Below are 12937 nucleotides of genomic sequence, written 5' to 3' on the forward strand. Positions count from 1 at the left end.
AGTGATGTTTGCCTGCTGCTGAAGACAGCTTTCTTTGTGGAGGCAACCCAGGGAGCCGGAGGAAGGAGGGGTGTCTCTGGCTGCACCCACAGGGTTGGGTTTTTTTTGGGGGGGGGGGTACACAGCTGGTGCCTCAGTTCCAGCCGTGGAGTTTTCAGCATGCTCCGACTTCTTTCTGTGAACCTCTATTTATTAATAAAAGGGAAAGAATATTAAAACCTTGCTGCATTTCCCAAGGAGTTAAAAGATTATACCAATTAAAGAGTAGGAGTGATGTTCAGAACAGGGCACTATCCAGACTGTAAGTAGTAGCTTGATCATTTTTGTTAACTGGCTGGAGGTCCGCTGCTTCTCCTCCTTTCACCATGCAATTTGAAGCTGTTTTTTTGTTTTGTTTCAGTTTTATCTCACAGGGGGGACACAGCTTGCCTATCTAGGCTCTCTTCCCATAATTGGAGAAAAGGAAGTGATTCAGGCTGATGATGAGCCCACTTTCTCCTTCTTCAGTGGCCCCCACATGGTCATGACCAAGTAAGTGGGAGCGGACAGTGGGAGGCCCCAGGGAGAATGGGCTGCGTATGGCTTCCTAATGGGGACACCCAGGCCCGTGTGTCTAAATTAGGGTTCCCTTTCCTAGACACCATTGACGTTTTTGGCCGTTTTTGGTTGCTGAGGACAACACTGTAGGATCATTAAGTGTGTCCCTTGTGTCTGTCTTCTGGGTACTAGTGACATCCCTCACACCCCCTGCTGTCGTGACCGCAAATGATCTGCCCAGTGTTGTCTGTGGGAAGAACATCTATTGATTGCTGACCCGTGACGGTAGTAGACCTCTCTGCTTAGTGGGGATCACTGTGTATCTGATACCGATTCCTGTAGAAGCCGACTCTGGCATCGGCAGGAGTCCTCACCAGCCCAGTCCAACAGAGATCCTAGTTCCTGGGGTGTTCTTAGTCCCTAGAAACCCAAACCCTATGTGGTCACATGAGTGTCCTGACCAAGGTCTTTTGGCCAACTTGGCCCTGGATTCCTTTCTGTTGATAAGAAATACTCTTTTTTTTCTTTTAAAAATACTTATCTTATTGGATGGGAAAGCAGATTTACAGAGAGGAGGAGAGACAGAGAAATCTCTTCCATCTGCTGGGTTACTCCCCAGATGACCATAATGACAAGAACTGAATTGATCCAAAGCCAGGTACCTAGAGGTCTGTTCCAGGTCTCCCATGGAGGTATGTGGTCCCAAGGCTCTGGGCCATCCTCCGCTGCTTTTCCAGGCCACAAGCAGGGAGCTGGATGGGAAGTGGAGCAACTGGGACCAGAACCAGCATCCATATTAGATGCCGGCGCTTGGAGGCAGAGGATTAGTTAATTGAGCCATTGTGTCAGCCCCAAGAAATACATTTTTAAAAAAAGATTTATTTATTTTTTATTGCAGTCAGATATATACAGAGTAGAGGAAAGACAGAGAGAAATATCTTCCGTCTGATGATTCATTCCTCAAGCGGCCGCAATGGCTGGAGTGGAGCCGATCTGAAGCCAGGAGCCAGGAGCTTCTTCCAGGTCTCCCATGCAGTTTATAGGGTCCCAAGGTGTTGGGCTGTCCTCAATTGCATTCCCAGGCCACAAGCAGGGAGCTGGATGGGAAGTGAGGCTGCTGGGATTAGAACTGGCGCCCATATGGGATCCCAGCGCATTCAAGGTGAGGACTTAAGCCGATAGGCCACGCCTCCGGTACCACAAATACGTTTCTTAACCATCTACTAGGTGCTGACATGATGACCTCTAGATCCCCATGCCCAGTGTCCCCTTAGTGTATGCTCCTCGCTTTCCTGCCAGGGCCGTAGATGTGTTGTCAAGTCCCCTTCTTCTCTTTCCCATTGCCTTTACTCAGGACATCAGTATTCCTCTTCCTGACTGGTCTCCCACTTCCTAGACAATGCATACCCTGTCCTGTCCATTCCCCACACTGCTGGTACCAGTCTGTACAGAACTGATTAAGTCACTGGTTTCCTTGAATCCTTTAGTAACTTCTTGCAGGGCATCTGATTCCCCAGGGTACTTTAGCAATGGTCCCAGGCTTGTTTGGCTCGCTGCTCAGTAGGTCACCCAGCTGACTCCAGGCACTGTGTGAACCCACTTCTTTGGTCCCTGGCTGGGAAAGCTGGCTTGCTGGAATTGGCTGTTCACCTTTTCTCCTGCCCTTGTAGCTTGGTGTGGAATGGGAGCAGGGTCACAGTGAAGGAGCTGAATCTTCAAGCCACCCAACAGCGCAGCAGCAGGTTGCGACTGGCAGACTTGCTAATTGCTGAGCAGGAGCACAGCAGGTGAGCCAGGAGACCCCATCTGTCGTGTGACCAGGTTGCTTTACAAACCCAGCATCCCTGTAGACCTGTTATGTATCTCAGCCTCAAAATTTGCCGACTTTGGGAATTGATTGACTTGATTTCCACGGGCTACCAAAAGGGAAAAGGGAATTGGTAAAAAGCCTGAGGGATTGGGACAGTGGTGGTGTGGGTCTCAACTGTGTTAGCCATTCCATGTCACTGTCCTCTCACGATGGACTTGGTGCATGGAGCCTATAATAACACACGTGCACCATGACTGATGGTTGAAAGCTGAAGTTTATTAGTGCCATCAAACTTTATAGACTAAGGGTCATATGGGATAAAGAAGGCGGTATTGAGCTTATCAACAAAACCCATCAACTGTTTCTGTACTTTTGTTTGGAACTCCTTTTGTTTTGTATATTCTACCAAGTGTTCTCATTCACATGCTGTCCACTCAACTGTTCCTCATACAAAGAATATCCAATTAGTCACACAAATGGCATCCATTTAGTTGTTTTCATACAAATGTTATCCAGTCAGTTATAATCCTGTGCTAGCTGGTCTTTCAGGGTCACAATGTCCATACAATTCCATAGCACCTAATTTTGGGTGGTCCAGCTTCTAGGCCCAGCTCATTCTCCTGCAACGGCTCTTGAGGCCCATCCCATTTGGGGCTGTGTGATGCACAGGTCTGAGGACCTTCTGTGCAGACATGGTCAACTTTGGTGTGAGACCAAATGGGAAGGAGGCCTGGGCCCAGTTTCTGATGTTTCTGAATCATTTCTAAAGTGATGATAGGAATACATTTTTTTCAGGTGACTGTTGGATCTCAGATGATGATGCTGAATGTACAGGGGCCTTGATCACTAGGTCCTGGCAGCATCCTTGTGGTTGATGACTCAGCCCTCAGGGGTTAATCGGTGTGGGACCACAGAGTCCACCGTGGAGACCCCCCTCCCCATCCTGTTTTCTTAGAAAGATTTGTATTCATTTTGTACACATTTGAAGACAAAACAGGACATCATGTGTGTTTTCATCATGTCCTCTGCTCCTCCATTCCATCTGAAGCTACTTTTCTTTTGTAGCAAACTGCGGCACCCCCACCTGCTACAGCTGATGGCTGTGTGTCTGTCCCAGGACCTGGAGAAGACCCGCCTTGTGTACGAGCGCATCACCATCGGCACGCTCTTCAGTGTCCTCCACGAGCGAGTAATTGGCCGTTTCTGTGCCTTTTCCTCTGGCTGCCTTTCTTCCCTGCCTTCCTCCTCCCACCCCTATCCCTGCCCCAGTGGTAGATTTGCCATTTGCACATGCGTGGAAGATGAGTCTCTTCATTGTTTTATTTTAAGGGGTCTGTGTTATGCACTGTTTCAGGCTGATAGGCACATGGCTAGAACCAGTTTGCTATTACTATTGTGAGTCGTCCTGCTTCCTTGCCAGACATCCAAGAGCTCAGCCCACCCAGATAACACTGCTGCATTTCTGGCTGTCTGTGATCTAACTGCCACCAGCTTTGTTTTCTTGCATTTTCACTTACTCATTTCACTTCATTGTGATTTGTTCACCCAAAAGCCTTTACCACTCCTCTCTCGCCTGTCATATGGGTCTGGGGTCGGGAGATGCCTCTAGGGCCAGTAGACAGTCTAGGAAGTGAACTTTGAGCTGAGACATGGCTTCTAGGAGCTCCTGGAGGATTAGGCCTTTTTTTCTCCATTAGGCCTTTTCCTCCATGCCCTTTTTTCTAAAAATCTTGGATAGGACTGCAGAAGGGCCCTTCCCAGCATGGCCTGCCATCCCTTACATATGGGGACCTCCTACTGGCCCTCCGATTTCTGTTTTCTTTGAGTGAGGGCATTACCTTAAAATGCCATTTCTGTGGGGGAGAGATTCAGGGTGACAGCTTGTTAAGTTGGTGTGAATTAATGTATGTCTTGGGATCTACTTTGCCATTCATTGGCGTGGACTAGAGGCTGAGCTTCTCTGTGTCCTGCGGGCTCCTGTGAGTGTCCAGGTCCCCTAGCTGCGTGGGTCTAGATCGGGAGGGGACAGGGCAGGGATGCTGGCTTCTGGCAGGGAGGACCTTCCCTGCTACTTTTCTTCAGACCACCTCTGGGTACGCATTATCGGACACTGAGAATTTTGTCCTAATTGTTTATGGCATAAAGCAGCTCAGTGAAAGGAAAGGAGCCCAGGTTTGGAGCTAGAGGGCCTGGGTTAGTGGGCCCTTAGGCCTGTCTTTTAACCTCTCTGTAGAATGGGAGCACACCAGGTGGCTGTGAAGATTAAACAGAAGACTGGAGATGACAAAGCACTTTGTAGTGTCAGGGCACATTTTCTCTCTCTTGCAGCGGTCCCAGTTCCCGGTGCTGCACATGGAGGTGATTGTGCACTTACTGCTCCAGATCTCGGATGCCCTGAGATACCTGCACTCCCGCGGCTTCATCCACCGCTCCCTCAGCTCCTACGCTGTCCACATTGTCTCCCCGGGGGAAGCGAGGCTCACTAACCTGGAGTATATGCTGGAAAGGTGAGTACAGCCTTGAGTGTAACCTCCTTCGGAAGGTCTCCCAGGGCCCTTTGCTCTAGGCAGAATCTGGTCCAAGCAGGGCTGTCTTACTGTCAGAGAAGAGGTTTCCAAATGCTGGCTTTGCCTGTAAGGTTAAAGTCACTTTGGGAAGTTACTTCTTTTCAGGACCTTCTCATTTTAATAAATATTTAACAATCAGCTATTAGTAAGATGTGCAAATACTCTGTTCACTCTAAGATTTTCAGTTGTTTGACTCAACAAAGTATATTTTTCACCTCGGAATTCAGTGTGTATGTACATGCACACGCAAGGGCACTGGGTTCTATGTTCCCTCATCCCTGGCTCTGCACAGTCCAGCTCTCATTTCCCCACTGTGTCCTTTGCACTGCTGGTTGGTGAGCAGGAGATGGCACGGAGGGGTGCGCGGTGGGCACTGGGGTTTAGCTCGCTGAGACTGGCCATCAGGACCAAGGGCCTCCATCAGGCTGTGTGCTTGAACCTGGTTTCCTATTGGGCTGGAGTCAGTCTGAGCTGGGAGTTGAACCCCATTTCTCAGCCCGAGTTGTGGGAGGCAGAGGATCTCCCCTCTACTTCCTTGCTGCCATCCACAGCTCTGAGCTGTGGGAATGCCTTTAGGCAGACTCCTACACCCACTTACCCCCTCTAAGCCTCCCACCCACTGCAACTAACGCTTTGTGTTTGAGTCTGTCAGTGCGACTTTGCAGTTCATCTCCTTGTCCCCTGATCCACGAGGGGAGGGGTTTCTGTTCTGTTTCCTGCTGCTGCTCAGCTGCTAGAACAGGATTGACCACAGCTGGCTCTCAGCATGTTTTCCTGACAAACAAAACTAACACCTTGCCTGTTCTTGTGCCTCTTGTCCTTCTGCCTGGAAAGGGCAGGGGCCAGACTGTGCTTGGCCTCATGGGTCTTGGTGAAAAAATCCAAGTCTTTTTTTTTTTTAAATAAGATTTATTTATTTTAATTGGAAAGTCAGATATACAGAGAGGAGGAGACACAGAAAGAAAGATCATTTGTCCTCTGATTCTCTTCCTAAGCAGCTGCAATGGCTGGAGCTCAGCCAATCCAAAGCCAGGAGCCAGGAGCTTCTTCCGGGTCTCCCACACGGATGCAGGGTCGCAAGGCTTTGGGCCGTCCTTAACTGCTTTCCCAGACCACAAGGGAGCTGGATGGGAAGCAGGGCTGCCAGAATTAAAACTGGTATACATATGCAAGTCGAAGACTTTAGCCATTATGCCACCACGCTGGGCCCGAAAGACATAAGTCTTACTCTAGATACAGAATGATGTGGAAGGGATTGTTTGAGCTGTTTGATGCCACATATAATTTTAAGGTTAAAAACATCCTTCTCAATTCTCTTTGTGGAGATGGGGCTGTTACAGTCAGGGCAGTAGTTCACATGTGGCGTGAAGTGTTTTTTCACATACTTTATCATAGCCAAAAGGCTAAGAATAATTTTTTTAAAAAGATTTATTTTTTTATTGGAAAGACGGATATACAGAGAGGAGAGACAGAGAGGAAGATCTTCCGTCCGATGATTCACTCCCCAAGTGAGCGCAATGGCTGAGCGCAATGGCTGATGCTATGCCAATCCAAAGCCAGGAGCCTCTTCTGGGTCTCCCACCTGGCTGCAGGGTCCCAAAGCCTTGGGCCGTCCTCGACTGCTTTCCTGGGCCACAGGCAGGGAGCTGGATGGAAAGCGGGGCTGCCGGGATTAGAACCGGCGCCCATATGGGATCCCGGGCGTGCAAGGCGAGAACCTTAACCACTTGCGCCACCGCGCCGGGCCCATGGTTTATATCTTGACTGCTCCACTTCCCATCCAGCTCCCTGCTTGTGGCTTGGGAAAGCAGTTGAGGATGTCCCAATGCCTTGGGACCCTGTGCGTGTGCATGGGAGACCTGGAGGTAAGCTTCAGACTCCTGGCTTTGGACCGGCTCAGTTCTGGGCATTGGAGTCACTTGGGGAGTGAACCAGTGGATGGAGCATCTTTCTATCTCTCCTTCTCTCTGTAAATCTGCCTTTTTGATATAAATAAATAAATAGTTTAAGAAAAAAACCCAAGCTGTTGGTCATGGATATAGCACCACCTGGTGTTGAGATGGAGGTACAGCAGTTTCTCATGCTTTCATTTTAATAATGGACTGGGGATCCTAAAGTGAAAATTGAGCTATGGAAATGGAAATAGCTACGCCCAACCTTGCCCTTTTTGTAGAAAAGGAAGCGGGCCACGATGAGAGGTGAGAGGTGGTGAGAAGTTCCCCAGTTGGTTGGTTTGGAGACACAGGCAGGGTTAGGATCTGGTGCTCAAAACTGCTCCCAGGCTACAAGGACAGGACAGATTCGAGGTTGACAGAAGGAAAACCAGCAAGGAGGCCATAGATGAGGCCCTTTTCCACCAAGGAACCAAAATGGAAAGGAAGGAGTTGAAATGCACCGAGAGCTGGGGTGAACGCCTCAGAGAATGGTAGGAGGATATGAGTTCCCCTCTGGGCTTACTGACCTCAGAATGGATCTTCAGGCAGAAATGCAGTCAGCACCAGTAACAGCTGTAGCAGCATGGGTTTCTTTAGAAGCTGATAACATGAAGGGATTGGTTATCCAGGAGTCCAGAATAGCTTCTGTTCTGCATTTATTTTTAGCCACATTCTTGTTGGGCATATTAGGCCTTTGTCATTGTGAAGGGTAACACTCCAGCTGTTTATGTGGAAAGGATGCAACAGTTGAAGTCCAAGTGCTTCAACTCCTTCTTAACAGAATGTTTAGAGTTGGAATCAAGCTTGAAGTGGTGTCATGGAGCTGTAACTGGATGTGATTTTAATGATGTCAAAACTAAGTCTATAAAAAGACCATCCTAGAGTGAATCTCAGAAGTCCCCCAAGCCCAGGGAGCTTTAAAAAAGGAGAAGGGAGAGCTGGTGCAGTAGCCTAGCAGCTAAAGTCCTTGCCTTGAACATGCCAGGATCCCAGTGGTTGCTGATTCTAATCCTGGAGGCCCTGCTTCCCATCCAGCTCCCTGCTTGTGGCCTGGGAAAGCAGGTCACAACACAGATGCAGATTTGGTGGCGGTCTTAGAAATCTTCAGGTTTTTTTGGTGGTAAACATTGAGACCCTTGTTGTAAATTCGGGAATGCAGTGACGTAAAAGACAAAGAAGCTCCTGTCTTCATGAACCTGACTCTAGTATGGGGGACAGGTAATAAACTAAATGAATGAACATGAATGGAAGTGCTCTGAAGCCAATACAATAGGACCACTTTTTTTTCTACTTTAAAAAAATTTTTTAGGGCCCGGCGCGGTGGCGCAGTGGTTAAGGTCCTCGCCTTGCACGCCTGGGATCCCATATGGGCGCCGGTTCTAATCCCGGCAGCCACGCTTCCCTTCCAGCTCCCTGCCTGTGGCCCAGGAAAGCAGTCGAGGACGGCCCAAGGCTTTGGGACCCTGCAGCCAGGTGGGAGACCCGGAAGAGGCTCCTGGCTTTGGATTGGCATAGCATCGGCCATTGCGCTCACTTGGGGAGTGAATCATTGGACAGAAGACCTTCCTCTCTGTCTCTCCTCTCTGTATATCCGCTTTTCCAATGAAAAAATAATAAAAATAAATCTTTTTAAAAATTTTTAAATACATTTTATTTTTTATAATAATTACATGGTGGATCAGGGTAGGAAGGATAAAGGTTTAGAGAAAATTGAGTGTACTCATTGCTTCCAAATTTGCTATTTCTTGTTGCTTCTGGGGGAAGGGGAGAGACAAAGGGGGAAACAACTCATGACTTTCCACACGTCCCAGTACCCAGGGATGAGGAACCACCACCTCATATCAGCCCAGAGTCTCAATGTGTACACGTTCCCTGGGTTCTGTCCAAGTGGTTTGGACAGTTCTGAAATGCTGCTGTCACCCTCCCAGTGTCCATTTTCTCCACTCACAGATTTTTTGCTGTCATCATTTGTTTGGGGTGGTTGTCCAGTTAGTTCTGTTCTTCTGCTACAGCACCAAATGAGTTGCCATATTCTTTTGCAACAGGGCCTGTGGCCACTGCTCTCCCTTTTTCATTAAGAACATTACATGTTTTTAACATTTCATCAAAAACATTACATGTTCTTTTAGGTGAGTCTAAGTACTCGGGCCAGGCAACCCAAGTCCCATCAAATCTCCCACCCGGGGGTTCATAAACCAGACACCCACCTTGTAGGCAGGCCAAGGGACCTGAGCCCTGCTGAATTCCCCATCTCTCGGGCTCACGAACCCGGCACCCACCTAGTAGACAGGCGCTGAGCCCTGGGCCATGAGACCCAAGCCTGGCTGGATCCCCTACCTCTCGGGCTCACAAACCCGGCACCCACCTCACAGACAGGCCCCAGGATCTGAGCCAGACGACCCAAGCCCTATGAGTTCCCCCATCCCCAGGGCTCAGTAACCCGGCCCCCACCACAAAAGTGGACCCCACGACCTGAGCCAAGCTACCCGAGCCCTCTCAGACCCCCATCCCTGGGACTCACAAACCCAGCCCCTCACTGGGTCCAGGCTGACATGACTCACCTCACCTCAACGTCCACAATCTTGAGATTATGTCCATTCTCTCTATTCACTAAGATTTGAGGGCCCAGCACAGCCTGGCTTAGGCTAGTCTGCCCCCGTTCCAGCTCCTAATGGTGGGTGCTGCAGTCTGTCGCAGCCCAGCCTGATTGCTGTCCCAGAATAGGATCACTTTAGATTAGGTGGTCAAAGAAGACCTCCCTGAGGAGGCACCTTGGTTTTGGTAAGATTTATTTATTTATTTGAAAAATTAATAGAGAAAAGGGGGAGATCGTCCATCTGCTGGCTCACTCCCCAGTTGGCTGCAACAGCCAGAACTGATCTGATCTGAAACCTAGAGGCAGGAGCTTCCTCTAGATCTTCCACGTGGGTGCAGGGGCCCAAAGCCTTGGGTCATTTTCCCAGAGCGTAAGCAGGGAGCTGAGTCAGAAGTGGAGCAGCCGAGACATAAACTGAGTAGACAGCCATATGGAGTGTTAATGATTCAGGTGGAAGCTTAGCTTACCACGCCATGATAGTAGTGGCTTAGAACTAATGCTTCCCTCATTAGAAGTGGCTAGTTGCTCTAGGATCTGTGATAACATGCCAAGTAGAAGCCTGCGGTGCATGACATGAAGTGTGATACATGTAACATGTTGAAGAACTGAAAGAAAAGCTTTGTTGAACAGAGTGAGTAGGAGAGAGGGAACAGATTAAGTGGGAAGCATGATGGCTCACGGGAGTGAGAACAGTGCTGAAGCAGTGAGTCAGCTCAGTCTCTGGCAAGGTTTCCAGGGGCTCACGAAGCTTGCCTTTATGTTTCCTCTGTAGCCAGGATGGAGGTGTACAAAGGGACCTGACTCGAGTGCCTCTCCCCAGCCAGTTGTACAACTGGGCTGCACCGGAAGTGATCTTGCTGAAGGCAGCCACAGTGAAGTCTGACATCTACAGCTTCTCTATGATCGTGCAGGAGATGTTAACAGGTGACGAAAGCACACACTGATGGTGGACCACAGTCCTTACTTGTAGACTTGTAGGTTGGATTTTTTCCCCCACCCTCGAGTAGTTTTATAAAAACAAAGGACTAAAAAAAAGTCTTAAAGGAAATCTGTTTATGGAAAAGACAGAATGATCTCAAAAGTCTCTCTTTTAGCTATTAAGATGCAAAGAAAGCCCAGCTATCGGGTTGCTAATTATAGTACATTGAATTCAAACCAAGTTTTTTTAAAAGATTTATATTTATTGGAAAGTCAGATATACAGAGAGGAGGAGAGATAGACAGGAAGATCTTCCGCCCGATGATTTACTTCCCAAGTGACCACAACAGCCCGAGCTGTGCTGATCTGAAGCCGGGAGCCAGGAGCTTCTTCTGGGTCTCCCACGCAGGTGCAGGGTCCCAAGGTGTTGGGCACCCCTTCCAGGCCGCAAGCGGGGAGCTTGCTGGGAAGTGGGGCAGCCAGGATTAGAACCAGTGCCCATATGGGATCATGGTGCATTCAAGGTGAGGCCTTTAGCCATTAGGCCTCTGCACCAGGCCCAGCCTTAGGAACTTGTATGTGAAAACTGATTGGCCTCTGAGGGTAAAACATGAAATTAAACACCCCCAAGGCCCAGTAAGTGTATAAATAGTGCTGATTGAAGGAAACAGAAACCCTTCCAAATCAACATGACTTTAGTGTGAAGGGAATAGTTCCCATAGCTAGACAGTAAAACTTCTTCAACAGAGATATGCACATATACAGATAGTAAAATCACAGTTACTGAGGAGTCAATGAGAAGGAGCCATTTCGCAGTCTGTGCAGTCCCATTAGCAAACTGCATTTTCCATGAAATGAATGTGTTGGGCAACCCAGCTTAACGCCACCTAACTTTTCCCATACCAAGGTCTGCCAGTGGAGAGCCCATGAATATGTATCGCTGAGAATACCATTTCCTGTCTCTGTGGCAGGGATCTCCTTGGCAAGTGAGGAAGGTAGATGAAGTGAGGAAGGTAGATGAAGTGAGGAAGGTAGATTCTCATTTGTGACTGGGCTTACAGGTAGGTTCCCTCCCAGCCCCCTAGACAAGAACTTAACTAACTTACAAAACTTTGTCTTAGTATTATTTTTTTCTATGAATTTTTCTTTATAGACAACATACCCTGGAATGGTATAGATGGTTCAGTTATTAAAGAAGCCATAGTCTTAGGAAATTATTTAGAAGCGGATGTCAGACTTCCAAAACCTTACTATGATATTGTTAAGTCAGGCATCCAGATCAAGCAGAAAGACCGAACTATGAACCTTCAAGATATCCGGTATATTCTGAAGAATGACTTACAGGTAATTCCTAAAGCTTTTGAGAGTTTATTTCTGGCTCAGCCATCCGGGGGTGGAGAGCTGGAGACTTAAGAAGAAGCTGAAATAAGATGTAAGGAGTTTTGGAAGTCCTTATTTTGTTATTCGCTTTGTGGGTGGCAGGAGACTGAGGACTAGATCGGGGAGGTTCAACTGTGGGACATGGTGGAGAGCCCATGAATGGCAGCTGTTGCTTCAAGATACTGATAATGACAACAAGTTCATTAGGACTACGGTATCCAAGAGGAGTAAGAAGAAATTTTGTTTATACCTTGATTGGTTTCTTTCTTTTTTGTTTAAGATTTATTGTTATTTATTTAAAATGTAGAGCTACAGAGGGAAGAAGAGACAGAATCTTGTATTCACTGCTTCACTCCCCAGATGACTATGGTGGCTGGGGCTGTGGAAGTCAGCCAAGGCTAGATATCTGGATCTCCACATGGTATCCCACATGGGTCGCAGAAACAGCAAGCACTTGGGCCATCTTCCACGTTTCCCAGGATTAGAAGTGGAGACCTTAGAACTTGAACCAGTGACCATATGGGATGCTGGAATCACAGGCAGGAGCTTAACCAGCTATGCCACAGTGCCAGCTTTGTCTTGATTGATTTCTGAAACACCAGTGATATTCAAGTGACAGCAGATACACCCTTGACAACATCTCCTGTGTTACAGGAATTTATTGCTGTCCAGAGAACTCAGCCACCCGAGAGCCCCAGGGTGCAGAGATGTGAACCTCATCCTGACAGCAGCTTCTATTTAGGACTGACTTCAGAGCAGCCAAAGGAAACCCTCAACTTGGAAATCAAAGAAATAAAGGAAATGGGTATGGCCCCAATTCACACCTTAAACATTACATTGACACTGTTATGTTCTGAGAGTCAGTGCAACTGATTGACTCTTCCAAAGTGTATGTGGAATTTACATTAGGAGGGAAAAATGAATGTTTTAGGGAGAAATTAAGATCCTTAAGATTGTATTACATTTGGCGGGCTTTGTATATGCTTGAGTTGGATTCAGAACTAAGTAGTTCTGAATTTATTGTTCTGAGTTTATTGTTAGCATGATTACTTACAAGAGTTTATCTAATTGGGTCACAAATAAAATGCTTTTTTTTGGAAAGATCTATTTATTTGTTTGAAAGGCAGAGTTACAGAGAGAAAGGAGGAGACAGGTCCTCCATCTGCTGGTTTATCCCCAAATGGCTGCAATGGCT

The 12937-nt window shown here is 47.8% G+C and overlaps 1 protein-coding gene across 1 annotated transcript in view; it reads left to right on the top strand.

Annotated features, from left to right (window-relative positions):
- Positions 1-12937, top strand: part of TEX14 (testis expressed 14, intercellular bridge forming factor) — a 72552-nt gene that overhangs the window by 19157 nt on the left and 40458 nt on the right. Inside the window, exons 6-12 of the mRNA XM_041000883.1 lie at positions 401-531; positions 2208-2324; positions 3413-3536; positions 4676-4854; positions 10217-10368; positions 11516-11706; positions 12397-12547. Coding sequence (XP_040856817.1) covers positions 401-531; positions 2208-2324; positions 3413-3536; positions 4676-4854; positions 10217-10368; positions 11516-11706; positions 12397-12547 — 1045 coding nt within the window. The remainder of the gene's footprint in view (positions 1-400; positions 532-2207; positions 2325-3412; positions 3537-4675; positions 4855-10216; positions 10369-11515; positions 11707-12396; positions 12548-12937) is intronic.

The sequence above is a fragment of the Ochotona curzoniae genome, unplaced genomic scaffold (assembly GCF_017591425.1).
Source record: "Ochotona curzoniae isolate NIBS_2020 unplaced genomic scaffold, NIBS_Ocur_1.0 scaffold_2453, whole genome shotgun sequence".
NCBI lineage: Eukaryota > Metazoa > Chordata > Mammalia > Lagomorpha > Ochotonidae > Ochotona > Ochotona curzoniae.